The following is a 26,792-nucleotide window of genomic DNA, read 5'->3' on the forward strand; positions in this document are numbered from 1 at the left end:
TGGGCTCAGGTCCCACCACCTTCCCACCCCACCCCACCACCGGTCCTCCTGCCCCACCAGGCCTCAGGGGACACGGAGGCTACTGCGAGGCCCAGACCCTGGCCCTCGCCTTTCTAAACAGCCCCTTTATTAAATTGTCTCCAATTACCCACTGTGCGGAGACAGGTGGTTGCTGCCTGTGACACCTCTGATGTGCACAACAGATATTCAGACCCAGTCCTCACTCCCACTGTATCCTGTCAAAATGACCTCCACAGACGCCACCCTCCATTCTGAGGGGCCCAGAGCCCAGGAGTTCCCAGCGCGTTGTATGTAAAGGAACTGATGGGCCTGGTGTCTGGAAGCCTGGCTACATCCTGGGGGGTGGTCCTGCAGGAAACTGACAGATAGCTGTGGCAAGCGCAATCCTCCCGAAGTAGCCTCGGGAGCCACCGGGGTCGGTCCGGCCACCCACGGATCCGACTGAGACCTCCGCTTGGTCAGGGCCAGTGCAGCGGGCAGCAGAGCGCACGCGACCTTCCAGAGCTTCCAGGCTGCGAACTAGCCCCTTCTCCCCCCACCAGCTCTACCAATGAGAGGACGGGGATGACGCCTCCCAGCTCCTGCGTCAGCCACCAATGAGCCGCGCGGAGGCCACGCCCAGCGCTACAAGAAACGGGAGGCTGGGAGGTGGACGGAGTCCAGGAGATGCTGTCCTTTTTGGCATGCGCTGCCAAAATGGTGACCGCCGGCCTGTCGGCTTTCGGAGAAACAGGAAACACTCACAGGCTGGTCTAGCCTTGGCACTCTCGGTTTTTTCCAGGTCCAGAAAGCAATATAAAACGCATCCTGTTACGGTAATATGAGTCAGCTGAATCCTGCTGGGGTTTCTCCCCCAGGTGCACAGACGTATGGCTGGGGCCGTGGGGCAGGGATTGGAGAGTAAAGGATCATAGACTTTGTAAGCGGGAGGTGGGGTTGGTAAACTTCTGACCAACTCCCCAGTCACCCTAATTTCACAGACAAGGAAGGGACCTGGATAGCAAAGTCAAGCTGGAAACCGGGAATGCCAGCTCGCAGCAGCACCCTTGCATCCAGCCCTGTTTTCTGGCGCTGAGGTTTTTCTCTGAGCAGTTTTTCTAAACCTCTTGCCAAAGGCCTGGAGGCTCAGGTGAAAGACGCTTTGTTGAAAACTGGTTGTTCAGAAGCTGGGGAGAGAATGATCCTGGCATATTAAGGAAAGTAAATGCTGTCTCCTGAAGCTCTTCCTGATGACCCCTGTTGGAGCGTTTGTTCCCTTCTCTGAAATCCTCTGCTTCTTGGGATCTCCCAGAGTAGACGGTAAACATTAACATTCACCTATATCACCGCCCATTTCCAGGGTAATGTCAGTGCTCCTTCTTCTTGCACAGTACACAGATTCCTAGGCAACTTTCCCTCCCACTTCACACCTAACCTGAGGAGAGTGTGTTGAATTTGGATGGATAGTCATCCTAGGACAGAAACCACAGAAATCCAAGGGCTGGGATTAAAGAAGATCTGAGTGCCGATGCCCAGGCCACCCCACCTGGGACAGGGCCTTCTACAGCCCAGACAGGGATGGGGTTGGGAACGCGGATGGAAGTTGGTGCCAGATTAACAGGGGCTACTTGGGATTATTTTCTGAAGCAAGGCAGATAAGACTTCCTCTTCTCCCCTCTACCCTACAACTAATATTAATGGTTATATTATTGAGAGCTTACCATGGTCACGCATTTGGATTGCTTCTTTCAACCCTATAGGTTGGAACCACCAGAACCCCCAGTTTATTAATTAATTAATTAATTAATTAATTAATTAATTAAACTACCCCAATTGGCTCCTAGAGATTTAAATATATATATATATATTTATTTATGGCTGCACTGGGTCTTCGTTGCTGCACACGGGCTTTCTCTAGTTGAGGTGAGCAGGGGCTACTCTTCGTTGCGATGCACGGGCTTCTCATTGTGGTGGCTTCTCGTTGCAGAGCACGGGCTCTAGGCGTGCGGGCTTCAGTAGTTGTGGCCTAAGGGCTCAGTAGTTGTGGCTCGCGGGCTGTAGAGCTCAGGCTCAGTAGTTGTGGCGCACAGGCTTAGTTGCTCCGTTGCATGTGGGATCTTCCTGGACCAGGGCTCGAACCCGTGTCCCCTGCATTGGCAGATGGATTCTTAACCACTGCACCACCAGGGAAGCCCCAGAATCCCCAATTTAAAGATGAGAAACTGAGGCACAGAAAGGTTAAGTGATGTACTCAAGGCCTCATGGCTGGCAAGTCGTGAGGCCAGGAGGCCTCCATTAACTCCTATGCTCTACTGCCCCCACCCCCCAAAGTGATTCTACTGTGCCCTCCCTGCCCTTGATGGGGCATTGAGGGGTCCTCTGAGCAGAAAGTACAAAAGCTGCTCAGGCAAGGCAGGTTCCAAGATCAAGAAGTTTTTTCTTTGTTGTGTCTTTTCCATGATCCCTGAGCTGTGAGAAGTCCTTGCCCAAACTATACCCTTGGGTGCCCAGTGGGCCTCTGCAGTGAAAGATCAGAATTAAGAGGACAGCATGAGGAATGCGCCCAGCCGCCCCTCATCCCATCCCTGGTGCTGCCTACTAGGTGGGGGGGTGGGGTCATGGAACCCTCACCAGAGAGCTTGGTTATTCAAACAGACTGCAAAACAATAAGGCTGGAAACCAAGCCAAGATGCAGGGCTAGGAAGCCAGAAAAAATAGGAAAGCTGCCTTCCCTTATCAAGATCACAGAGGCTGAGTTCACTGAGCAGCTAGAACAGAAAGTTCCAATTAAAACTCAAAGTAGCCGTTGAAGGAGACAATTTGGGAGGAAAGTCAGCACTGTGCAGCCAGTCCCCACCTTTCCCAGGGCAGGGTCTAGGCAATCCTTCCTCTGTCTGTGGGTAGAGCTCACAGCACACAGAAAGGGCACGTCCAGCTTAGACTTCCTGAACCTGAAGCAGCCCTAGCTGTCAACACCAGTGACTTTCTACTTTCTGTGGCATTTACTAGGCCACTCATTGTACTAATTTCTTAATCTAGGAAAAATGAAATAGAAAAAGTCTTGGGAAATCTAGGAAGCTCATTGCAGGAATACCTCAGAAAGGTGACTCAGCACTTCTTCATTTCACAAAGGGAAGCAGAGATTTCACAAATACAACGTTGTTCTCACTAAATAAGGGGGTTGAACCAGGAACGTGACACCTAAACTTTTTGCTGCTTGCCCTGGGCTTAGTTACAGACTCTTGGTTGGCAGGAAGAGCGCTCTCACCTTTTCAGAAATGATTGAGCCTGGAATGGCTGAGTGACCCGATGTGGTTCAACAGAGGATCACAGACTGATTCGGGCCTGGTAGCCAGCGTGTTCTTCTGGAACACCAGAGAATGTTGAAACAATGTGAATCCATTTCACGAACCAGAAGCAATAGTGCCAACAGAAAATTTGCCTGTGAATAGGACATGAAATCGCAATCAAAAGCAGGTGTCCAAAAAAAGCTTTTACTGGCAGCACGATCCGTGGTTTTCTAGTTTATTCACTAATATCCATTTGCTCTTATAAATGTATTTTGTAAAACGTATAATGAACATTAACTGTAATTCATCAAGAAATTAGAAGAGTGGAAACAGTTTCATGTTTCTGTAGTAGCTTGTTTTGTGAAGTTACTTAAGTTGTTTATTTTTAAAAAGTACTTTCCCAGATGTCATGCCCTCATTACCAGTGCTGTAATTTTCCTAATTTTGCACAGGCCTCACATATGGTGTATTGCAGCCAACAGGAGTTCAACCAACTTTAGAACATCCCAGCTGTACATGTCATGTCATGTCACCTGCTTGCTGATGGCAACCACAGCATGGTTTGGTCTGGAGCTGACTGGAAGAGTTGAGAGAGTTCAAGACTTGTCGGTGAGTCCCTCAAATCTCCCTTAGCCTGGGAACTGAGCCCAGCCCTGCTGCAACCCTGGGGACTCAGGACTGGGAGGGTTTCTAAGGCTGGATAACTTCTTGCTTGCATGTACGCACACATGCACACATACATAATTGTTTTGATAGTAGAGCTACTTCGTTACTGAGAACTACCTTTCTATAAAAAGAGGATATCAGTTGCTTCTCCTGGAAGCCATACTGGCCTTTAGTTGGCCCCAGAAACTCTCCCATTCAGCCAGTCCCCCTCTGGGCTGGGAGTCTCAAGCATTGCTCCCAAGAACTGCCTGGCACTGCTTCTCCCAAGGGCTGGAAGTTCCTGAGAACAGGAGCCACGATAGACTTTTTGATATTCCTTACAACACTTTTAAAATATATATATACTTAAAAAGTAACTGAAGGTGGGACTTCCATGGTGGTGCAGTGGTTGGGGGTCCACCTGCCAATGCAGGGAACATGGGTTCGATCCCTGGTCTGGGAGGATCCCACATGCTGCAGAGCAGCTAGGCCTGTGTGCTGCAACTGCTGAACCTGCGCTCTGGAGCCCACGAGTCACTACTGCTGAGCCTGCGTGCCACAACTGCTGAGGCCCATGTGCCTAGAGCCCATGCTCCACAGCTGGGAGAGTCCCCTGCGATGAGAAACCCGCACACCACAATGAAGATTGGCCCCTGCTCGCCGCAGCTAGAGGGGACCCGCGTGCAGCAACGAGGACTCAACGCAGCCAAGGATAAATAAATAAATAAATAAATAAATAAATAAATAAATAAATAAATAAATAAATAAATAAATAAATATTTAAAAAGTAACTGAAGGAACTCCAAACATTTTCTATACTTTTAAAGTGTCTCCTAATCTTGGTTCATGATATAGTCAGGTATTTTTTAAATAAATAAATTTATTTATTTATTTTTGGCTGCATTGGGTCTTCGTTGCTGCATGTGGGCTTTCCTTAGTTGCGGCGAGCAGGGGCCACCCTTCGTTACAGTGCGCAGGGCTCTAGGCGTGCAGGCTTCAGTAGTTGTGGCACGTGGGTTCAGTAGTTGTGGCTCGCGAGCTCTGGAGTGCAGGTTCAGTAGTTGTGGTGCACAGGCTTAGTTGCTCCATGGCATGTGGGATCTTCCTGGACCAGGGCTTGAACCCGTGTCCCCTGCATTAGCAGGTGGATTCTTAACCACTGCACCACCAGGGAAGCCCTACTCATGTATTTTTATATAGACTCGATCCTGTGTTTCTTTTTTATTTTACTTTCTGTCTTAATGTCCTACAGTATACACTGCATACATTTCCATGTGTTTCAGTTATTTGTTACCGTGTAACAAACTACTCCAACATTTAGTGGCTTAAAACAATCTTGATTTATTATTTCTCATGATCCTGTGGGTTGGCTGGGTAGTTCTTCTGCTCCATATGGTATTACTCAGGCGGCTGCATTCAATTGGGAGTTCAGCTGGGCACCTCTGTTCCTCTTTTTGAGCTACCTCATTCTTCCGGGTGTCTCCTTACTCCCACTGGCTACCCAGGGCTTCCTTAAAGCATGGCAGCTGGGTCCTAAGAGGGAGCCTTCCAAGAGGGCAAATCTAAAGCAAAGCACAAGCACTTTTCAAGGCTGCTCTTGTATCATGCCTCCTTGAAGTCTCCTTGGCCAAAGTCAGGCACATGGCCAAGGCCAGAGAGGATGTGAGTGGGACTACACAAGGGCATAGATTCTAGGAGGTGGGCTTCCTGGGAGGGCACAGTCTACCACAACTTCCTTCTTCTTCAGAAGACTAGTGATAGTTATGGATTCAACATTTTCAGGCTCAACTATTTGAGAGTAAACCTGAAGTTGGCATTGTGATTTTGCAAGGATGACATTAGAATTGTGCCTCCAGGCTAGTGCTGAAGTGAGAATCACTTACTGGTGAGTGAGCCTGGCTGTCCACAGAGCACCTGACTCTTACCAAGGCTTGGACAGCATCCAGTCATCTTGGCTACAGGGTAGCTCTTGTAAAGTTGTGAGGGGCATTAGGGGGGAGAAATCAATACTTTTTCTTTGTGGGGGAACAAAAAAGGACATCATGTGAGAGACAAAACTAGTGATGGTTGAAAAGATGCAAGAATAAGCACAAGACACACAGGAGCTCTCTGTGACGACATGCTTCCAGGGCTGAGGCACTGGGTATTTCCTAATGTGTAGATTTGGAGATTAGCAAACGTCTTGAAACATATCCATTGCAAATGTCATGTGGCTACTGTCTTAATGTAATAAATCTTTTGCTGGGGGGTAGGGATAAATTAGGAGTATGAGATTAACATATATACTACTATATATAGAATAGATAAACAACAAGGATTTACTGTGCAGCACAGAGAACTATATTCAATATCTTTTAATAATCTATAATGGAAAAGAATCTGAAAAAGTGTATATATGTGTGTGTGTGTATATATATATAATATATAACTGAATCACTTTGCTGTACACCTGAAGCTAACATAGTATTGTAAATCAATTATACTTCAATAATAAGTAAATAAATCTTTTGCTGATATCAATACAATTTAAATATAAAAGGAAAATAATTTACCCAGGGGCAACCCTCCCACCTCCAGATCGCCTTTCTGAATACCTTTCGAGAAAGGTACACACAGCCAGGGGCCACTCACCTGCCCAGCAGCAGTCAGTGATTTACTCACAGCCTTGCCATTTATATTTTTTCCCCAGGCTGTGGTCATACTCCTACACGATTTATTGTAAGTGTAAATTCAGGGTAGGCACATTTTATATTCTTTTAAAACTTCATCATACACACCTTTCTTTTTCCTATTCCATGTCACAGTTTGCTTAACTCTTCCTCTGTAGGTGAACATCTGGGCTTTCTACAACTGTTGCTATTATAAATAGTACTGCTATACACATCTTTGCAAGTCTTTTATTGTGGACTATTTCCTTGAAGGTAATACATTTATACTCCCTGATCCACATTTCTCTAAAGTGGGTCAGGAAGTATATATATATAGCTCTTTTTGCATATTTCCAAACTGTTCCTTGATCCATGCCACCAAAATACATTCCAGATGGATTGGAGTTAGATATTAAAAAATAAGCAAACAATGCCCCCCCCATAAAATCTAAAGGAAAACAAAGCAGAAAATAACACAATCGTTGGAGAGGAAAAGACTTTCTAAGTTTAAAAGGGAAATAAGCATGTAAGAAAAGGTTGCGAGAGCTGATTAAAAAATATTTTAAGCCACACCGAGCTGAGTAAAGACTATTTCCTGTGGCAATGAGGGAAGCACACCTCTAAACAAAGGCCGATGGCCTCTACATCCCATTGAAATCTGGGCGATGCAATCCGTTCCCAGGAATATCACAGAAGTAGTATGTACTATGTAGGACAAAATATACTCTGCTTGGAAACCAGCATGAGAATACACACGGTATGCCTGAAATGAACAGCATGATGAAACATTCAACTAAGTCTGATGCTGTGATTATAAAGTTTTTAAAGATTCAGAGAAAACCTGGTAAAAGATGTCGATAGACAAGGTGACAATGTATTAAAATTCTTATGGTATCATTAAATGGAAAAGAAAAATAATATTATGTCAAGATAAATAAAGGATATGAGTAGACAAATCACAAATAAAAGCACAATTGATTATTAACTAATTGGAAAATAGATAATAATCAAAGAAATGCACATTTAAAAGAAGACATACTTTTCCATCTATCAAATTAGCTGACTTTAAAAATGTATAACATCCAGGATTAGAACAAAGTACTGCTGTAGAATAAATGTTCTTACTAGCCCACTGCCTGGGGGAGGGAGGCTTGCTCTCTGAAAGGGCACTGATGCAGCAATATGTATAAGAACTTAGCAAACACATGCCCTTTGACCCAGTACATGCTCTTTTGAAACACCATCCTAAGTATATAACCTGAAATGCATAAGACGCTGTATATTCAACATTATTTCAAGTACTAAAAAAAAAGGAAATTAAATATCTAATATTAGAGACGTGATTAGGTAAATTACAATATTCACTTGTTGAATATTAGGCCACACAGTCTGCTGATTGCGATGATGACGCTGAGTAGAAGTGAAGGTATGGAGAAATGCCTAGAGCACGATAACCCTTATGTAAATGAGAAAGAAGTCAACTCTTCCAAAGACTGGTACCAAGCGCTGGTTATGTTACATGTAAGTATATGAAAGTTGCACAATGGATTGGGAGCCAGAGGTGTCAGTTAAAGGGGATTTCTGTTTTATGTCCAAAGTCCCATTTCTTTCTGAAAAGAAAAAAGTACTGCAAGTAAATATCACAAAATATGATATTCCTTGAGGGGAAATGTTTTGACTGAGATGTGCGAATGTAATGGAGTCAAAGGAGGCGTGCTTAGGAATCCTGGGGAGGGTGGGAAAGGGGTTCTGCAGGCTGAAGAGGAGTTGGCCAGCCGCAGCCAGATGTGTGGGCTGGTGGGTGGGGGACAGAGGCCTGTTGGGCAGAGGGGTCAGCAGAAGCAAGGGTGCACAGAGAGACTGAGAGGTTAGGCAGGCAGGGCCAGCTCATAAAGGGCCTTGTGTGCACCCAAAGGACCTTAAGCTTCATCTCGAGGGTGCTGGAAGGCTCACTCTGTGGCTTTATGAAGGTGAACTGGGGAGGGGGGAGGGAGGGACCCAAGGAGCCAGGGACCATCCTGAGGAGTCCTAGAAGCTCAGTGGTCAGCCCACCACTCACTCACCTGGCCACCGGCAGGCTCTCCCTGTCATCTGCAGGAACATCAAATCCAGCACAAAAGTCACAGAGCACAGAGATCCCTGGGAGACCCTTATAGGGCAGTCACATTGGAAAGCAGTATCAGGAGAGGAATAGTGGTGGTCAGAGATCTCAGCAAACTGCAGAATCAGTGGGATGGAAACATGGGCCAAGTGGAAGCTAAGTGTCATTTTGGGGGTGTCCAGTGCCCAATCGTAAGAGCACTCTGACCTCCTTTTAGGAGATTGCCTCGTCCCTACTTCCCTCAAAAAGAGCCAAGCAGGCCAAATCCTTCCAGCTCCACCCCGATCCCAGCCCAGTGGTGACAACGCGGCCTCTGCCTGGCCAATTGGATGTTCTTGCCTAGGGCTTCAGATCCTGAGTGAGTGAGCTGAGGACAGTGGGTGGTTAGAAGTCATTTACAAAAGCTGGTACAGCAGGGGTGGCTGCAGCTTTGGCATCCTGGCCATGACCTTCTGGCTGTCTACAGCCCTCAATTCCTGATTTCCAGAGCCTGGTCTTCCCAGTCTCTTGTCCGTTTTGTGAGCGCTTCATCCCCTGTGGGCTTCCATTAAATTCTCCTTTGCTTAAAATTAGCAAGAGCTGGTTAATGGCTCATGGACACAAGCATGGGGCTTGAGTCAACCACTCATCCGATGAGTCGGCAATCGGGAGCCAGCCAGAGTGCCCCACCTTCTCTCTTCACAGTACATCTCATACCTAATTCATCCCTGATGACTCCATCCAGACCTGTGTTTCCTCACTCCTGGGCAACTACAGCAGCTTCCTAGCTGGGTTCCCTTACAGCTCACTCTGCACCCTAAGCTCTGTGAAGTTGCACTGTTGCACTTTATCATGTGGCTTCCCTGCTCAGGAATCTAGTGTGGCTCCCTATTGCCCATAGGTCAAGTCCAGATGTCCATAGCCTTCTGTAATCTGGTCCTGCCCGTACCATCTGACCATAGGAGCCCTGTGTTTTCCTTGAGGGGCGTCAGGTGGACATCCACCTTGGCACGTTCTGCTGCTGGAAAGCCTTGTCCTTACTCATCTGTCCGAACCCTGGCAAGAATTTGGGGCTGAGGGTTGGCTCTCTGGATCTGATTCAGTGCTCCCAGGAAGTTGCCTGGGTTTGGGGTGGTCCCTGACCCTCCCTGGGGGCCACTACTTCCATTCCTTCTATAGAAGGCCTGGGATGGGCCAGGTGGTCATTGATGGGTCCTCACAGTTCCAGAGTGGACCAATACTATGCAAGGCCCCCTCCGCTGCCCCTTTTGTTCACCCCTTTCCTTCTTGAGGCCCCAGCCCTGGTAGAGGTCATGGAAGGACCACCCAAAGGCCCCGCTTTCTCTGCCCTCTTCCTTCGTCATCACAGTCCTGTGAGCCAAGTGGACAGTTGGGCTTGCGCTGTTGGGCCTCAGAAAAAAGGAGGCAGCCATTGATCTCAGGCCCACGAAAGGCAGAGAACTCCAGCCGCGTGAGACGAGACCTGTCCGTTGTGCAGAGTCTGGGATTTGGTGGTGCTGTAGCCCACAGGACCTTCCCCCACCCTGACCCTATGTCGTGCCTCTCCATATGGTTTTCTAACTGTTGTCAGCACCCAGGTCTTCTCCCCCAAACCAAGCTCTCTGGCGGCACAGACTCGTGTGAGGTGGGCACCCACTGTCTGGCTCTCCAGCTCACAATGGCCCTCCTTTCTGGTCATTGTCTTTGATCTTCATAGACCCTTCCAGAGTTCAGGGCAGGGGTCTCAGGGTCAGACAGGTCAAAAACATGCCCTGCTTCTCAGAATATAATTAGACCCGTCTGAGTCCTTTCCCTAGGAGTGTGTGTGTATGTGTGTGTGTGTGTGTGTGTGTGTGTGTGAGAGAGAGAGAGAGAGAGAGAGAGAGAGAGGTGAGGGCTGATTGGGAGGTAGGCTTGTCTTCATACTGTGCGCGTCATCTGTGAGCTTGGCAGCCACAGCCAAGCAGGCTCTCCTGCTATGTGACACAGAGAGAAAACATGCAAATCTCCTCCTCAGAGAGGAGCACAGGTGTTGACCCAGGTGACTTCTGATGGCCCTCGGGCCTCACCACTTCCTGAGCCTCCAGAGCCCCCGCTCCAGGGGCTTCTGTTATTTGTGACTGAGACGATGCCCATGGTCACTCTGGGTTTCATATTTGCGTCCCCTGACCCACCTTTCTCCTCAGGACTGGATTTTTGAGGCATGCTCAACTGGGGGTTAATGTTTTTGAAAACAAATTAAAAATGGGAATAGCTTTATATTTTTTCCTGATAATTAAAGTAATAGAGAAATGCACAAAGTAGAGAGTAAAAGAAATCTTTCTGGATTATTGTTAGTTTTTTAAGTGTGATAATGGCATTAAAGTTATGCATTTAAATATAGTCTTTGGGACCTACTTGGACTTACCTGGTGGTCCAGTGGTTAAGACTCTGTGCTCCCAATGCAGGGGGCCCAGGTTCCATCCCTGGTCAGGGAACTAGATCCCGCGTGCCGCAACAAAGATTCCGCGTACCCCAACTAAGACCCGGCACAGCCAAATAAATAAATAAATATTTTTATAAACAAATAAATACAGTCTTTATCTTTCAGGGATAAATACTGAGGTATTTAAGGGTGGACATATGATGACTGTGTTACTTCTAATGAGATGGAGGGAAGGAAATGAAGTATAAATGAAAACAAATTGCCCATGAGCTGATAACTGAAGCTGGAGATGGAGGTTCATTTTAATATTCAACATTTGTACATGTTTGAAATTCTCCACAGTAAGTTACCGAAAAACCCCAAAAAACCCAACCACCCTAGAATCCAGCCCCATGGAGAGAACCCTATTAACATCTTGGGACATTTGTCACTCAAACTTGTCATCTGAACTCACTTCTAATGTTTGGGGGTTGCCCTAACTTGAAGCAAAAATGCCTAGACCTTGAATCACAGGCTTATAATGAGAGGGAATGTGTGGAATCTGTTCCGGCCCCAGTGGAGTGGCCCAGGCTGTAGAGATGAGCTCACCAGCTGTTCTCTCTGACTCTCCATATTGATAGGATTACTGTGCAAACTGCTCTGTAAGGTGGTCTCTTCTTCTACTTAACAGCATGTGGAGGCATCTTTATGGGTCTGCAGACCTCCTCCCTCCTTCATTTTCTCAAACACAGTTAATGCTGCTACAGGAGCAAGGACTCTCTCCTTCCTTGCCTTTCCCACAAGTGGGCTGGTGGAAGAAAAGAAAGGGTCTCCATGATAAAGGTTCAATTTCCTCTAATGAGGCAGGGTGGGGACCTGGACAGCATGAGGGCACTCCTGATCAGCTCCCCCGCCCCCAGCAGGAGGCTTCTGGCCAGGCCCAAGGAGAGGGGTGTTCCTCATGCTCTGTGGACAGGTTGTGCTTATGCCTGAGCCGCCTGCAGCCTGGCCCACTCATGACTACCAGAGCAGAGGTGCCGCTTCCCATGGCTCCTCAGGGCTGCCAGGAGTCAGGAGCCTCCAGCTCACATGCAGGCCTGGGCCCATAACAACCTTTAGTTTCCCACCTTCGGTCAGGTGCCTCATCGATGGTGTCTCCTAGTCCAACCTTGTGGCGGCTCTTGTGGGTCAGGTCTACACCGAACGGCTCCCCTCCCCCATCAAGGGGCCATGTCCAGAGGATGAGATGGGCTGGGTGACGGTGGAGCCCTGGGGCAAGGGACAAGGTCAGGAAGGGCACCAGGGAAGACTGGATGCCCCAGTTTGTCTTTAGAGGGTCTGGTTCCTCAGGTCCTGGGTGACCCTGAGAGGTGGAGGAAGGAGGGGTGCTGCTTGGAGGGGATGCCCCTCCGTAGGCATCTTAATGTTATTGACAAGGAAAATCCTAATAGCAGGAGCTGTCAGCTACTGAGCCCCTGCCACATGTGGGGCACTTTGCCAGAGCTTTACAGACACCGTTAGCGATAGTTAAGCATCACAGCAACTCTGCGAGGCAGCTGCATCACCCCAATTTATAAATGAGAAACAGAAGCAGAGAGGGTAAGCACTAGCCCAGGGTCATGCGATGGTACGGATCAGGGCGCAGGGTGGGATCCGGGTTGGTATGAACCTCAAATGGCTGGGCAGTCACTCTGGAGGCTGCCTCTGCTGTGATAGCCACCAAGGATGGTGCCCGCTGGTCCTTTGAAAAGTGCTCCTTGAAGGCCCCCTCCCTCAGGCCCCACAGACGTTCGCTCACTGTACCCATCTCCATCCCGAGTCAGCTGGAAATGTTTTCTAAACTTAATCACAAATTGCCTTGAACAGGGTTTCCCAGCGGGCCCGGAGGAGGTGGAGTTTTCTCTCTCCTTTGCTGGTGGGTTCCTGCCATTTGCTCTCAAGAATCCTCCTGGGACAGCCCCTCATCTGGATCAGGTGTCTGGAGCTTCTCGCACTGAAGCCCGAATGCCAAGACTGCATCCACAGCTGTGGTGAGTTTCCTATGCACTCCATCAGTTACTTTTCAAACAGTCCTACGGGGTACCTTTCCAACTTTTCCAATAAGGAAAATTTATAAAATAGAAGTACTAGTAGCAAATGACTTCGCAGAGTAGAATGGGTTGATGCGGCAGCTAGAGCTACTTGAGGTTAACAACAGCAGCAGTGGACAATGGCGGTGGTTGAGGATCTTCGAACATCTTCAGCAAATGAGGAGGCTCACCCTGACCAGCCTGGTGAGAAAGAGCTTTGGAGGCAGAAGGGGTAGAGTTTGAGTCTCAGCACTGCCACTGTTCTTGGTTGCATCACCTCAGACAAGTTACTAAACTCTGAACCTCAGTTTCCTCATCTGTAAAATGGGGATAGTAATTCAACTGCCACTCTCCCCCCACCTCCCATAGTGATCACATATGTAAAATGCCTGGCATTTAGCCACTGTTTGAGAAGTTATACCTACTATTATTAGTCACCAGTAGCTGGATTACATGGATACTTTGCAGTGGGAATTTGTGACTGTATCTAAGCCTTGTCAGTCATGGGTAAAGTGATAGAACATGTAAAACTTGCTTTTTGACCCCCCTCCACTTCCTCTGGCCTCCCTGTGTGCAGTTTCCTCTGTAAACTCCCTGTTAACTTACCTACACACCCCCCACCTGTCATTGCTCATGGATTCATGTCCTGGATTTTAATTTATCAAAATGTGCCTGTCATGTGTCCTCATATTCCTCAGGACCTTACTCTAGGCCTAATGACTAATCAATTGAGGCCAAAATTACCTCCTCCTGCCCCTAGTTTACTGTCTACATTAACATGACTTTATTCTTCCATAGTTCATTATGATAAGTTTACTATTACAGGACACTCTTGCCCAGGCAAATAAGTTGGTTGTTCATTTCAGGAATTTCCTGAAAGATCCATCAACTCTTAATAGGAAGCATCAACAGACAATTCACGCTTGAGATACTTCAAACCCCTCACCTCAAACTCTCACCTTGCTGCTTCGAACCCCAAACTGCTATATTATGAAACTGCCCCAATCCTAATCAAGCCCCTGAATTGAAAGACCCACTTTCAGCCAAACTTGAAATTCTCATTGAGATATCTATGACCTTGCCCCTCCCCGCTCAGGGTGCTGTGGGGACCACGGGTGGAGGGCCGAGTGCACAGATTCCCTGGGGACCATTGCTGCTGGACCTGTGGAGTACTGCATACACCCCAGACAGACCCTTCCATGGTGAATCTGCCAGTGGTAGATTCCTAGTTCTAGCCTCAAAGAGGTGAAAGCTATCTATTCCATTTGACTTGTAAAATTACATGATGTTTACATATCTATAGTTTAGGCCTCACCAAACTAGAGGTTTACTCTGTGTTTTGTGGAAGAGAATAACTGAATTAAGTGCAAATACACAGAAAGGTTTCTGGAGCCCAGGCTACCTCCTTGGCTAGGCCACACGTGGCGGGCCATGTGGCAAGGTCCTGCCCTGGAGAGTCGCCTCCCAGGGATGGGAGTGGGAAGGTGTTCAAAGGAGAACTTTAAAAACCAACTTAACAGTGAATCAACACTAGAACATTTCACCTGAAAGAAGATCATTCATTAATCTGTAAAAGTTGCATTTGCTTGTTTGTTTTGGGCTTCCCCGGAGATGAATATTCAAATACTGCAAAGTTTTAAAAAGTCTGACCAAATGTTTAATGTGGTGACTTTGGGTAGACCTAGCCTCAATCAGAAGCAAACATAGACCACACAACTGGAAACTCCTGGAAAGAGACATGCCTCACTTCCTTTTATTTAGAATCATATGAAACTTGACACTGAACATCCAGAGGAGATGAATTAGGATTCGGGTCCAAATCTGCCTGGGTCCCACGCTATTGTTTGGTTTACTGAGGTTTCCTAAGGTCTTACATCTTGCATGCTCTGCATTATTATGTAGTTTCTACCAGACAGTCTTCCATTACGCAGCCCGTCAGAAATTTAAACCATCCTTAGTAATATTTATCCAATTTGGGAGGATATTAGTAGCAAATGTGTAACAAACAGATTCAGAATCGATGACTTGAAGTCATTTTAGTTAGTGGGAATCGCCACACACATTGGAAGCTGCTTTATACCACAGATTGGGAACCTGAACCTGGAGCCCACCCAAGCCCAAGAACTGCCGTTTACTAGCTGTGTGACCTGGGCTGAGTTTCTTAACATGGCTGTGCCTCAGCTTCCTTACAAAAGATATGAAAATAATAATAGTATTATACCTACTTCACAGGGTGGTTTGAGGATCCCTGTAGTTAATATTTGTAAACTACTTAGAATAATGTCTGGCACACAGCAAGCACTATGCACATGTGTAATACATAAAAAGTAAATTTATTCTATTATTTTATCCTATATTATATAGTATCATAGATCAGTTAAAAGACATTTTGAATAAAATATTGTACAAAATGCAGGGACTTCCCTGGTGGTCCAATGGTAAAGAGTCAACCTTACAATGTAGGGAACGCAGGTTCGATCCCTGGTCAGGGAACTAAGATCCCACATGCGGCGGGGTAACAAAGCCCGCGTGCCACAGCTACTGAGCTCTTGCGCCTCAACTAGAGAGAGAAAACCCACATGCCACAACTAGAGATAAGCCCGCTTGTCGCAACGAAGAGCCCATGCGCTGCAACGAAAGATCCCGCATGCTTCCCACAACTAAGACCCAACGCAGCCAAAATAAAATAAAATAAATAAATAATAAATAAATCTTTAAAAAAATATATTGTACAAAATGAAAATGTGGCAACTTAGGGACTTCCCTGGCGGCCCAGTGGTTAAGACGCCACGCTTCCACTGCAGGGGGCTCGGGTTCAATCAGGGATCGTGGATTCGATCCCTGGTCAGGGAACTAAGATCCCACATGCCAGGCAGTGAGGCCAAAAAGAAAAAAAAAAAAAAAAAGCCAACTTAAAAGCTTTTCAAAAATTTACCTTTAAACAGGTGAATATTTTCCATATAGACTATATTCAATAAATTTCTAAAATTAGAAATCATGAAATGCTGGCAACATTTAAGGGGAAGTTATTCTTTATTTAAGGTCTTCCCTGATGCATTTTAGTCAGCGCTTGTTAAGGCTTCTCACATTCTCTCTTCTTTTTTTTTCTGTTTTTTGGGGTGGGTTTGTTTGTTTTTTGATTTTTTTTTTCTTGTTAAGGCTTCTCATATTCTGATAAGGATATAGTGGGGACTTTGTCACTGGGAAGCCAACCCCTCTCCCCTCCTTCCAGGTGGAGGCCTGGTCAGGGCCCCTCCCACACACCACAGCAAATCCATAAAAGGGACGAATAACCTCATTTTAAAACCAGCTTTTCTTCTTAGTGAATTTTCCTTCAAATGCATTTCCTTCATGATCTTTGTCCTTTTCTTGAACCTCAGGTGATAACGCTTTTGGCCTTGCATTGTGTCAGCTGCTTTCCTTATAACACTTACCAGGTTTGATGGCAGGTTTTTTGGCCTGGGCCCTATTTAACGTCAGTCCTCAGAATCCAGCCCTACTTTTCAAAAGACTCACGTTGTCTGATGCTGGATCATCCTCAAGAGTGGCTGCAGAAACTCTTATCCAGGTTTGTCAGTGGTACCGAGGGGGATGGCAGACAATGCTGGCCTTAAATAAACAGCCAACGTAACATTCTATTCAAAATGCTTCTCAGTGTTGTCCCCAGGCCAGCAGCACAGGCCTTGTCTGGGATCTTGTTAGGAGTGTGAGTGTCATGCTAGCCTCAGACCAACTGAATCAGAACCTGCGTTTCAGCAAGATCTCCAGGCCATGCAAGTGCACATTCAAGTGCACGCTGAGTTTGAGAAGCTCTGAACTAAGGCATGTACATCATTTGTCATTAATTCAATTGCTTTCAGGCTCAGCTCTGGAATCTAGGAGCACACAGAGATGCAAAAATGAACAGTACAGCATGCTGTGGGTGCTTGGTTTAATCCCAGCCCAGAAGTTAGTTTTACTCTGAGCACAGTTTTGTTTCTTGTCACTTGTTGAAAGGGGGCCATGGGTCACTTGGGATATGAGATAAGAGTTCTGGTCTGGTGGGCAAATAGCTAACTAGGGTGTAATCTCTTGGTCCCCCCTCCCCTGCTGCATTCTGCATTGGGGCCTCTGATTTGAGCTCACGTCACATCTGTGCTTCAGCTTCCCATCCTGCCTTCTAAGTGCTTGTCTTCTTCTCCACCGGAGCAAGGAGCTCTTTGAGGCAGAGGCCATGACTGGTAACTCTTTGTGTCTCTAGGACCTGGCACAGGGCCTGGAGAATAATAGCGCTTCATCATGCGATTGAATGAATGAGACAGAGCCACTTCTCTAGGAGGAAACACACACAGGATGTCCAGCTTCAGTTTCTGTGATGCTCCCTTAAAATGGGGAAACGACCTGGGATATTCTTGTCCAGGTCCCAGAGGTGGGGGAATGGTTCTTGGGTATGTTTCTGACTACAGTTCCACTCTGACCTTTCTTGCCAAATGAAATTTCAACTACACCTAGGGCGAGTTGATGAAAATCAGGAGGAAAGGGGGCGAAGGAAGAACCCATCTCACTGACTCAGTTCTGTCACCGCTTAATCACTTCCAGTAGCAATTGAAGTTTCAATGCAAATGCCCCCAAGCATCCAGTTTTGACATTTTCAGGCCCCACGTGAAGGTCTTCAGATTGCTCAGACTGGAATGTATTCCCTCTTTAAAGAAAAACCCTTTCTTCTGGAAATGACTTTGGTACACGTACCTATAAAGGAAATTTATCCTGAGGATGAGGCAGGCAGAAACAATCAAGGAACTAAATTCAAGGAAGTTGCTGATGTGACTTTTATTTCCCCCTTGTGCCACTTCCCTCTTTCCCAAGACTCCCTTACTTCTACCTGTCCTGACAGGACCTTTAGCTTCTTGGAGAAAATCAAAGTGCATAAAAGGCTCCCAGTCTGCTGAGGTGTTTTCTTTTGAAAACTTTAGTTCTTATTTGCTTAGAAACTTGAAAGGAAGAAAGTCTAAGGAAGACTTTCCATGGATTGGAATATTTTAATTCTAAAATTTTTCTTTAGGGAACTCCAGGCTCCAGCCACCCAACCAATCGCATGACAGAAAGAGGGTAGGTTTAAAAAAAAAGAAAAGAAAGAAAGGAGATGGATAAACAGGAAGACAATCCAGAGAGTAAAGAAACGGGCCAGCTACCTCCAGGTTTAAGCAGAGGATGGAATCCACCCTGAGGGTTGGGGTCCAGAAGAGCAGAAAAGCTGAATGAAGCCTGGCAAGGTGGGAGGCTGGGGCCAAATGGGTCAGAAGAGGCCCCTCTGTGAGCATGGAAGGTCAGAAGAGGCCCCTCTGTAAGCATGGAAGGTGACACCTCTACACAAAAGCCGGTCCCCAAGGAGGCCGAGGAAGAGTGGGTCACATCCCTTTGCCCTGTTTCTCCAACCTCCAAGCACAGAACTGGAGTGGCTTGTACCTTCAACACCATCACAGGGGGAAAAAGAGGCATGTCTGACTGAGATGTGTTAAGACGCATCGTTCCAAAATTGGGAGCCGATTTCCAACCTTTGTTCTTTGAGATCGGAGATGGATATCCCTCCCCTTACCCCTCTTACCTCTTCTGTGTGTCAGCGGAGAGCTGAACCTGACATTCATGCGTTAGATTATGTAACACCTGTGTTCAGGTGCTCTGAGAGGGACAAGGAATTTTAGTGAGGGTCCTGGAGCACCTGAGAGAAGACAAGACTGGTAGGGGCCCACCACAGTGCTCAGCTCCAGACGACTGAGATGCAGGAGGGGGACAGAGCTGGCTTTGACCAGACAGTTCAGTCTACAGTGATACTCTTTATATATGAAAGACCCACGAGGTATTGGCTCCTTTTTGGTCTGAAAGGAAGGTGATCATCATATTCACTTGACTTTGACATCATTTGTGGGTCAGGAAAAGGATAACATAATGGTAATGTTTTCTTAGGCGTAAGCCAAAGTACATGAGTTGTATTGATACTCCATTCTGCGTTTTACAGAATGCCATAAACTTCCCTAAACTTCCCTGTACTTCTCTATCTAGGCAAGAGATGCATTTTAGGGATAAAAACTTTGAAAGCACCTAAACCCAAACTTCACAAGTTACTGATGTCTTGTGAAATCATCTGCTTCTGTAGAATCATTCAGTAGAATTAGACTGAGCTGATGAAAAGACTTTTCCAGCCTTTATTATCAATTTTATACTTCAGCTGATAACAGTAAAAGAGGCTGATTTGCAGGTAGATGGCGTTTAAAAACTGTTAACCACCTGAAGACAAGAGTGTATCAACTAACTTAACCACCTGCCTGTCCTGCAAGGTGACCCTGAACAGGACATTCTCTCTGGACTGGTTCCTTCCCATGTGAAATACAGAATGTTGTGCAACGGTTTGTATTTTTCTTTAGTACTGTGGGCCTGGCATTCCGCTATACTTTTTATGTGGATAGTCTCATGCAATTTTTCAGACAGCCCAGTTTATAAACGAGGAAACAAGAGGCTCAGAGGTAGGCACCTGCTAACACTTGTCAGTGCAGTCCTACTCCTAAGCCCATGTCTTCAGGAACTTCCAGTATCATAGGGGAGATCTTTCCCAGCTCTAGAAAATGTGAATTCAGCATACTCCTCTTGGCCAAAATAATTTCCTAAAGCAGAAGTAAGGTCCTGGAATAGTTTAAATCAAGAAGATGAAAGCAGGTGACAATAAAGAACCTTCCAGCTGTAGACCAAGTGGCCTGAAAATGGTGTTTCCTATAACCATGCAACAGCCTTCCCGCCCACGCACTGGGCCCCAGCCCTGGGAGGCTGGTGTAGACAGTGGGAGAAGTTGCTCTCTGAAAGGGTTCCATGGCTGCCTGAGGTGAGTCCTCCCACACAACTCTCCGCCTCCACCTGGGGATCGAATGACTCTCAGCGTAGGAGCCCCACAGCAGCCCAGAGGAAGTGATCACGATAAGGCTGTTTGTAAAAATCTGTTTAATAAATATACATCTTAAAAGTACCAAAATAATTACCAACAAAATACACTATGTGCACTATTTACAGGGGGTAACAAAACCTTGACAGGTAGCGACTTTTAACCCCACCCCACTGACAGGTTTAACAACACACCTGTTACACGTTACTCCATACAACTGGCCCCAGCCACTGAATCCATGGTGATTCAACCGAAAAGCACAATAAATAAAATATAGTCCTTTCATCAAATTTTGAATAACCTTTCCTTAAAACTCCACCAAAGGTGACATTTAAAAGAGGTTTTCTCTGAATTCCAATGATCCTTCTTGCCCCTCTTCCAAAGTTCATGAAAATAACAAAATGAGGGCTAATCCACCAGAGTAAAATGTTCTGGGCCAGGCAGTGTGCAGTGTGGTTATAAGTATATCCTTTTTTTTTTCCTTTTTTCTTTTTTTTAGAAAAATAAAACTCTTTTTTTGTACAAATATACAAGTCCACGTTCTTTTAGACACCTTCCGAAGCTCACAACGTCAGGCGCTGGCCTCCAAGCACACAGTCATCATAGGGCAGCTAAAAAGAGAAAATAAGGTAGGTTAAACTTCCAGAGCTTTGCCAAGGGTACTGGGATGATGGTGAGGGCTGCTACTGGAAATAACTCAAGTATTCTTAGACTCCCTCTATAACCTGAATATAAATTAACTTCCTGGGCTGAGGGAGTTTTCCTTTAAGGATCCTCTCCTTCAGAAAGAGCAAAAAAAAAAAAAAAAAACAACAAAAAAGACACACTCTTGGGATACTGCTTAGGGACACTCAAGTTTGAGAGCCTCATTATGTTGAGACCCTCAGGATAAGGAGGAGCTCTAGGGGCCTGAGAAGGTAGAGGGAGAATGGCCACTCTTCCTTTTCGCAGAGCCACAAACAAGTTAATCGGGACTCACCTCATCCTCTGTGAACTCTGACTCCGTGTCATAGCTCTCCTCATCCTCGCTCTCGGGCAGCATCTGAAGGTTCTCTAGGGTCAGCTGGCCCAGCTGCTGCTGTATCCGGGTGCTTGGGCGGCCCCAGGTGAGCTGGTATGGGGAGTAGCCCTGGTAGGTGACCCTGTTGACGTCGGCCCCACACTTCAACAAGAGCGACACCAGGTCGGGATTCTGCAGGTCAACCGCGAGATGGAGGGCAGTTCGGCCATTGCACGGCTCCTGAAACCAAAAGGAATTTGAGAGGCTTATGGCTGAGTTTGGGGTTTCTGCTTGCAACAAAAGCACGGGATCATATGGAGGAGGGCTGGGAGCCTGATGCACTCCATCTGAAGGCGTGAGGCACTCACCTGTGCGTTGACATCAGCACCCAAGGACACCAACAGCTCCACGATGCCCAGGTAGCCATGAATAGAGGCCAAATGCAGACACGTGTGACCTAGAAGACCAAAAGTAAGAAAATATAACCCCTTGTTTCAACCCTCACTTCTCAAGCAGAACCTTTCACCTATTCTTTTAAGGGACAAATTCTTCTGAATTTGAAGAACCCAGAATCTGGGTTCTGGATGGACTTTAGTAAGGCATCAAATAGGCCTTCATGAATACACGTGTTCTCAACTTTTCACATGTTGAGAGTTTAAACCTTGCTTGGACTCCTTAAATCGGCCCACCTCTCCCTTCCCCACGTCACCTGCCCTCTGATGGGCAGGGCAGCCAGACGTACCGTTGTAGTTGGTGGCTTGTAGGATGGAGTGGAGGTGCTGGGTCCCGCGGGGCTGAGTCAGGACTCCCACACTGGCCAGGCAGCCCTGCTCACAGGCAAGGTGTAGGGGGGTATTTCCTCGAAAGTCTCGGAGCTCAGGATCACAGCCAGCTTCCAGAAGTGCCTCAGCGATTTCTGGCTGGTTGGTGATCACTGCCAAGTGGAGAGGAGTCTACAGACAGAAGAGGGATAGAAAGTATAAGCCACGGATCCAACCTACAGTCTGTGTTCCCTTGAAGCCCAAGAGAAATCCTGGTAGTGGGTACTGCTCCTCCCAGGGAGGTACAAGGGGCAAAAGGCAAAATACCAGAGGCCCCAGGTGGGCTTCATAAAGGCCTCCCCAAATCAATGGAATATTCTGTCCTCTCTAGGATGTTGGCTGATTCAGCTGTGAAAGGTTAGGTCAGATAATGACCAGGAATTGTTAATTTAGAAATAATTGGGAGGAACTGAGCTAGCTGCAGCTTTATAACGGGGTCAGAGAGGCACAGGGCAGGGTGAGCTGTGTACCTGCTGCAGGTTGTTCTGGAAGTTGAGGAACGCCAGGTCTCCCTTCACTTGACGGACCACTTCCATGGTCAGCACCTTCTCTTCGTGGATGATGGCCAAGTGCAGGAACCTGAGGGGAAGAGAGGGAAAACCCCGCAGGGCTGGTGAGTGCGCTGCGTGAGGCCCAGGGAAGCGCGGCCCGCGGGGGATTGCGCAAGGTCGGGGTTTCTGGAGGCCGAGGCCGCGGTGTTTTCCGCGAGGTTATTATGAGCTGAGTGTTCCTGGCAGGCGCCCAGGGACTTTCCGGGCCCCCCCTCTTAGGCTGCGGGCGCCGGCCAGACCGCCCCGCCCTTTCGCCGGGCCGGAACGCCCTGTACTTCCCCTCCCGGCCGCTTGGCGCCTGCCAGCGGGGCAGAAACTCCCGCCCCCCTTATGCAAGCGGGGACTTAGCGTCCCCGCCGCAGCCCCGCCCCCAGCCGAGGGGACCCGCAGGGGTGTGGGGTGTGTGTGTGTATGCGCGGCTGCAAGGCAGAGCTGCTAGACCACGGCCCCGGTTACCCGCCCCGATCCCCGATTCCCCGGTCCCCGCGCGCAGCCGTGCACCTTTGCACGGCCTCCGGGTCGGTACACCGACCCCGGTCCGCCGCCGCAGCGCAGGCCCCGCGCCTCGGGCTGCAGGCCCGGCGCCCCCGCCCGGCCCCGCCATCCGGGCCCGCGACACTTACGAGTCTCCGTCCTCGGTGAGCTGCTGCTTCCAAGGCTCGGTGCTGCGCGGCGCCTCCTGAGGCTCGAGGCGGATTTCCCGCAGCTCTTTCACCATCTGCTCGTACTCCTCGTCCTTCATGGAGTCCAGGCCGCTGTCGTGGCGGTCGTCCAGCAGCCGCTCCTTCTTGAGCGCGTCCCGGGGGCCCTCCATGGCCCACTCCTGGCCGGGCTCCGCGGGCTGGAACATGGCGCGGTGAGGGCTCGGGCGCTGCTCCCCAGGTGCGCGGGCCAAGGGCTGCGCGGCGCGCTGGCTGCTCGCGGTGTCGAGGACCGACGGGACGGCGGGTTCGGACTGTTGTGGGCTCCGCAGCGCCGCCGCGGCGCCCTATAAACGCTGGCAGGGGATTTCTCCGGGGCGGGGTCAGGCGCGGGGAATTTCCAAGCCAGTCAGACCAGAAAAGAGAACTGGCCTCGTCCTCTGCTAGGGGGAAAAAGAAGCCTAAACCCCGCGCCTGGGTTCATCAGAGAAACTCCCTGCGATGAGCCACTGGGGTCATGTACAGGGAACTTTTTGATGAACGCTGAGTGGCTGGAAAGTCCTCCCGACCGGGCCCCCTCCCCCGGTACTTCCCTGCAGCCAGTAATCCTGATCCTCTGCAAGAAACCTTCTTTCCCTGGGGTTTCCCATGATCGATTTGATTTGGGGTCGTCTGCTCCTGAGATCCCAAGGACGCAGGCCTGCAGGGCGGTTCTCCATTGGGGTTTGCAGACCTGCAGGTCTTTTCCGGTTTTTAAAATTTTTTTTCTTTGATCTTTTGAAGAGGCGAGTGGAAATGTTGGCTGGGTATAGGGATTCACTTCCCCAAACGTCTCTGCAGGAAGGACGCACTGGCGGGTGGAAGGTCGCCGGCTGCCTCTGCGTTCCTGCCAGTACCAGGCTCTTGGCAGTGCAGGGACGTGTAGCCCCCAGCCCCCCACTCAGGTAGAAGTTGTGAAAGTTTTGGCGTTGAAAACCTAAATGCTTGAAGAACCCTCAAATCATTTCCTCGGGATTAACAATCCTGCTGACTGGGGGAGGGGCAAGCACTCTGCCCTGTATGCGGGAAAATGCTGAATATGACCATAATATTTTTCAAGGAAAGCAAGGTGTTAATCTTTGTAGTAGAGCTGTAGACACCTTGCAATAACAAAATAATTATTGAGGTCATTTTCCCTGATTTGCACTGTGCTGCTGCAGAGTATAGATCTTTAACCTACTTCTGGGTGCCCAGCTGGGTGACTTTCCAGAAGCATTTGGAGAAGGTGGCTGAAGAATGGGTTGAGTAGTGCCTTATCCAAGATTGGGCCTTAAGGTTGGCTAAGAAAGTAACTGCCAGGCATACTGCGGGAGCTCAAGGCAGCCCCAGCGTGGCCTTCATCCTGCCCCTGCTGGCTCCTTGCTCTCTTGCCTGGGGGAGGACAGCAGCTGGACCTATCCATGCCATATGGGTAGCCACTCCAGGCTCACCATCCTCGGGTCTCATCTGCAGAAATAGAAGTTATGCTCTCTGCCCCACCCCCATCTCCTAGCCAATGAGAGGAATGCATTCATCTGTTCCTGGAACTGGTCCAGGCAAACTAAAGCAACTTAGGTCAGAGTTCAGAATGCGCCCTAGGAAGCCTCTATAGTTTTGCAGAGATTTCTGGTGATTATTGCAATCATCTTCAACTTGACTGGCCGTGTACTAACCAACCCTTCACCTCTCCTCATCTCCCCTTTCCCCACTCCCCTACCCTCAATATCCGAATGTAGGAAATCTGGGCCAATGGGGGTGAGAGACAAAATATGAGGGGAAAAAAAGTAAAATCAAGAAATAAACCTTCAGGGTAGTGATGGTCACATACTAAAATGAAAACTCCCCAGGGATAGACACCGTATGTCTCTGCAGGCATGTGATATACAAATACATAATTATTAGGCAAGGCGGAATGAGAACTCTAAGTAGGAGATCTCAGTTCCCAGCTCTACCTCTAATTAACTGCGTATTAGTTGGAGAGATTAGCTACCTTTGCTATGGGATACCAGCTTTTATAATAACAAGATTGGATTTAATGCTGTTTAGATTTTTTCCCCAGATTAAAAATTGTATTACTTGACCACAAATGCTTGTGTAACTTTGCAAAGGGTGACCATGTCTCTTAGAAATATCACAGTATAAATTTTTGAAGGGCTCCAACACTTTCTGCAACACATTGTTAGTTCTCAGAACTAATCCTGTAAGTAAGAACTATTGTTCCTACTTTCCTAAAAAGAAACTGAAATGCAGAGAAATTTACCTAGGCATCCCATGGCAGTTTATCTAATTTCTATCCCAACATAGTAATCATTTGGCCAAAGCAGTCATGGTATTAACACTTTTGAAAACACCTTGTGAAAATGAGACTGAATACACTGTAATTTGGAAGATATGCAAACTATTTTCTACTCCAGTTGTTAGGTAAAATAGAGGGTAGATGTTCCCCCATCTGGGGATATTCACACCTATAAAAAAGGTACAGAAATATCAAACCCTAAATTCCCACTTACAAAGGATACCTTAGAAGACGATTATTAGCTGCAGATTTAAAAATGATCATTGAAAAAAAATCATGCCTAAGTCAAAAGTATCTCAGGAATAAGTTTTCTTTGCACCTGCTGTGATGGCTTTCTGTAGCTGAAGGCCTCGGGCAATTGGTGGTCTTTATTCCTGATTGTTTAGTGTGACACCTAGTGGTAAGAGTCAGGTCCAGGCATTCCCTGATTTATCATGGCGCCTTGGAAATTTTGGGAGGTGCTGAGCCTTGATGACCTGTCCCTGTGGTGGGGATTCCCAGGGAGGTCCCTTTTGTTTTTCTGCAACCTGGGAGACAGTTTTGAATAACGTGATCCAAACAAGTTTTCCCTCTATCATATGCTCTATATGGTTTAAATCAACAAACATTACAACTTGGGTGGTAGAGAACATACTTGGAAATCAGAAAACAGATGGAGCAGAATACAACAAAACTGATTGTTGGTTTAGAAAGACCTTTGCACACTTAGAGTTCTCCCTACCTCATTGTCAAGGATTTTAGCTAATCTTGACCATTTTAAAGATGTTAAAGCCTTTTAATGTCATTTGGCTTTATTTGGTTTTTTTTTTTTTTTTTTTTTCTTTTTGCGGTATGCGGGCCTCTCACTGTTGTGGCCTCTCCCGTTGCGGAGCACAGGCTCCGGATGCGCAGGCCCAGCGGCCATGGCTCACGGGCCCAGCCGCTCCGCGGCATATGGGATCCTCCCAGACCGGGGCACAAACCCGTATCCCCTGCATCGGCAGGCGGACTCTCAACCACTGCGCCACCAGGGAGGCCCTATTTGGTTTGTTTTTGGCCACACCATGTGGCTTGCGGGATCTTAGTTCCTGGACCAGGGATCGAACCCAGGCCCTGGCAGTGAAAGCTCGGAGTCCTAACCACTGGACCTCCAGGGAATTCCCTTTTTTTTTTTTTTTTTTTTTTTAATGCAAAAGGCAAAAGAATGAATAAGTTAACCTTGAAGCTGCACAGGATACAGCCATAGGGAAGGACAGGATGGCCAGTGATGCTCGCCTGCTTCAGTGGGGGCAGGAGCACCCCTATGGGAAAGGAGCACCATCAAGGCCTGGTGTGATTGCAGGCAACTTGTGCACTCTTCCTGGGTGGGAGATGCACAGCGTGGACTGAACCTTCTGCCTGGGGTGCCCAGTGGCCTGGCAGCACGGAGATATTTCTGTA

The 26,792-nt window shown here is 47.7% G+C and overlaps 1 protein-coding gene across 1 annotated transcript; it reads right to left on the reverse strand.

The window, feature by feature from the left end:
* Window positions 1-20,088: 20,088 nt before the first annotated feature.
* Window positions 20,089-23,382, reverse strand: NFKBIA (NFKB inhibitor alpha). The gene is made up of 6 exons (XM_081229282.1): window positions 23,042-23,382; window positions 22,338-22,446; window positions 21,789-21,999; window positions 21,415-21,503; window positions 21,026-21,286; window positions 20,089-20,657 (listed from the first exon to the last, which is right to left on the reverse strand). The coding sequence occupies exons 1-6, from the start codon at window positions 23,266-23,268 to the stop codon at window positions 20,610-20,612; spliced, it is 945 nt and encodes a 314-aa protein (XP_081085408.1). The 5' UTR covers window positions 23,269-23,382; the 3' UTR covers window positions 20,089-20,609.
* Window positions 23,383-26,792: the final 3,410 nt, after the last annotated feature.

Source organism: Mesoplodon bidens, assembly GCF_964165515.1.
Source record: "Mesoplodon bidens genome assembly, chromosome: 3".
NCBI classification, from domain to species: Eukaryota; Metazoa; Chordata; class Mammalia; order Artiodactyla; family Ziphiidae; genus Mesoplodon; species Mesoplodon bidens.

Excerpts from the sequence above, each read along its gene's own strand:
- NFKBIA (XM_081229282.1), bottom strand. The coding sequence starts at position 23,268 with ATGTTCCAGCCCGCGGAGCCCGGCCAGGAGTGGGCCATGGAGGGCCCC. Across the intron at positions 21,504-21,788 it reads ACAAGCCACCAACTACAACG|GTCACACGTGTCTGCATTTG; the intron begins GTACGTCTGGCT and ends TTGGTCTTCTAG. Across the intron at positions 20,658-21,025 it reads CAGAGTTCACAGAGGATGAG|CTGCCCTATGATGACTGTGT; the intron begins GTGAGTCCCGAT and ends TTCTCTTTTTAG.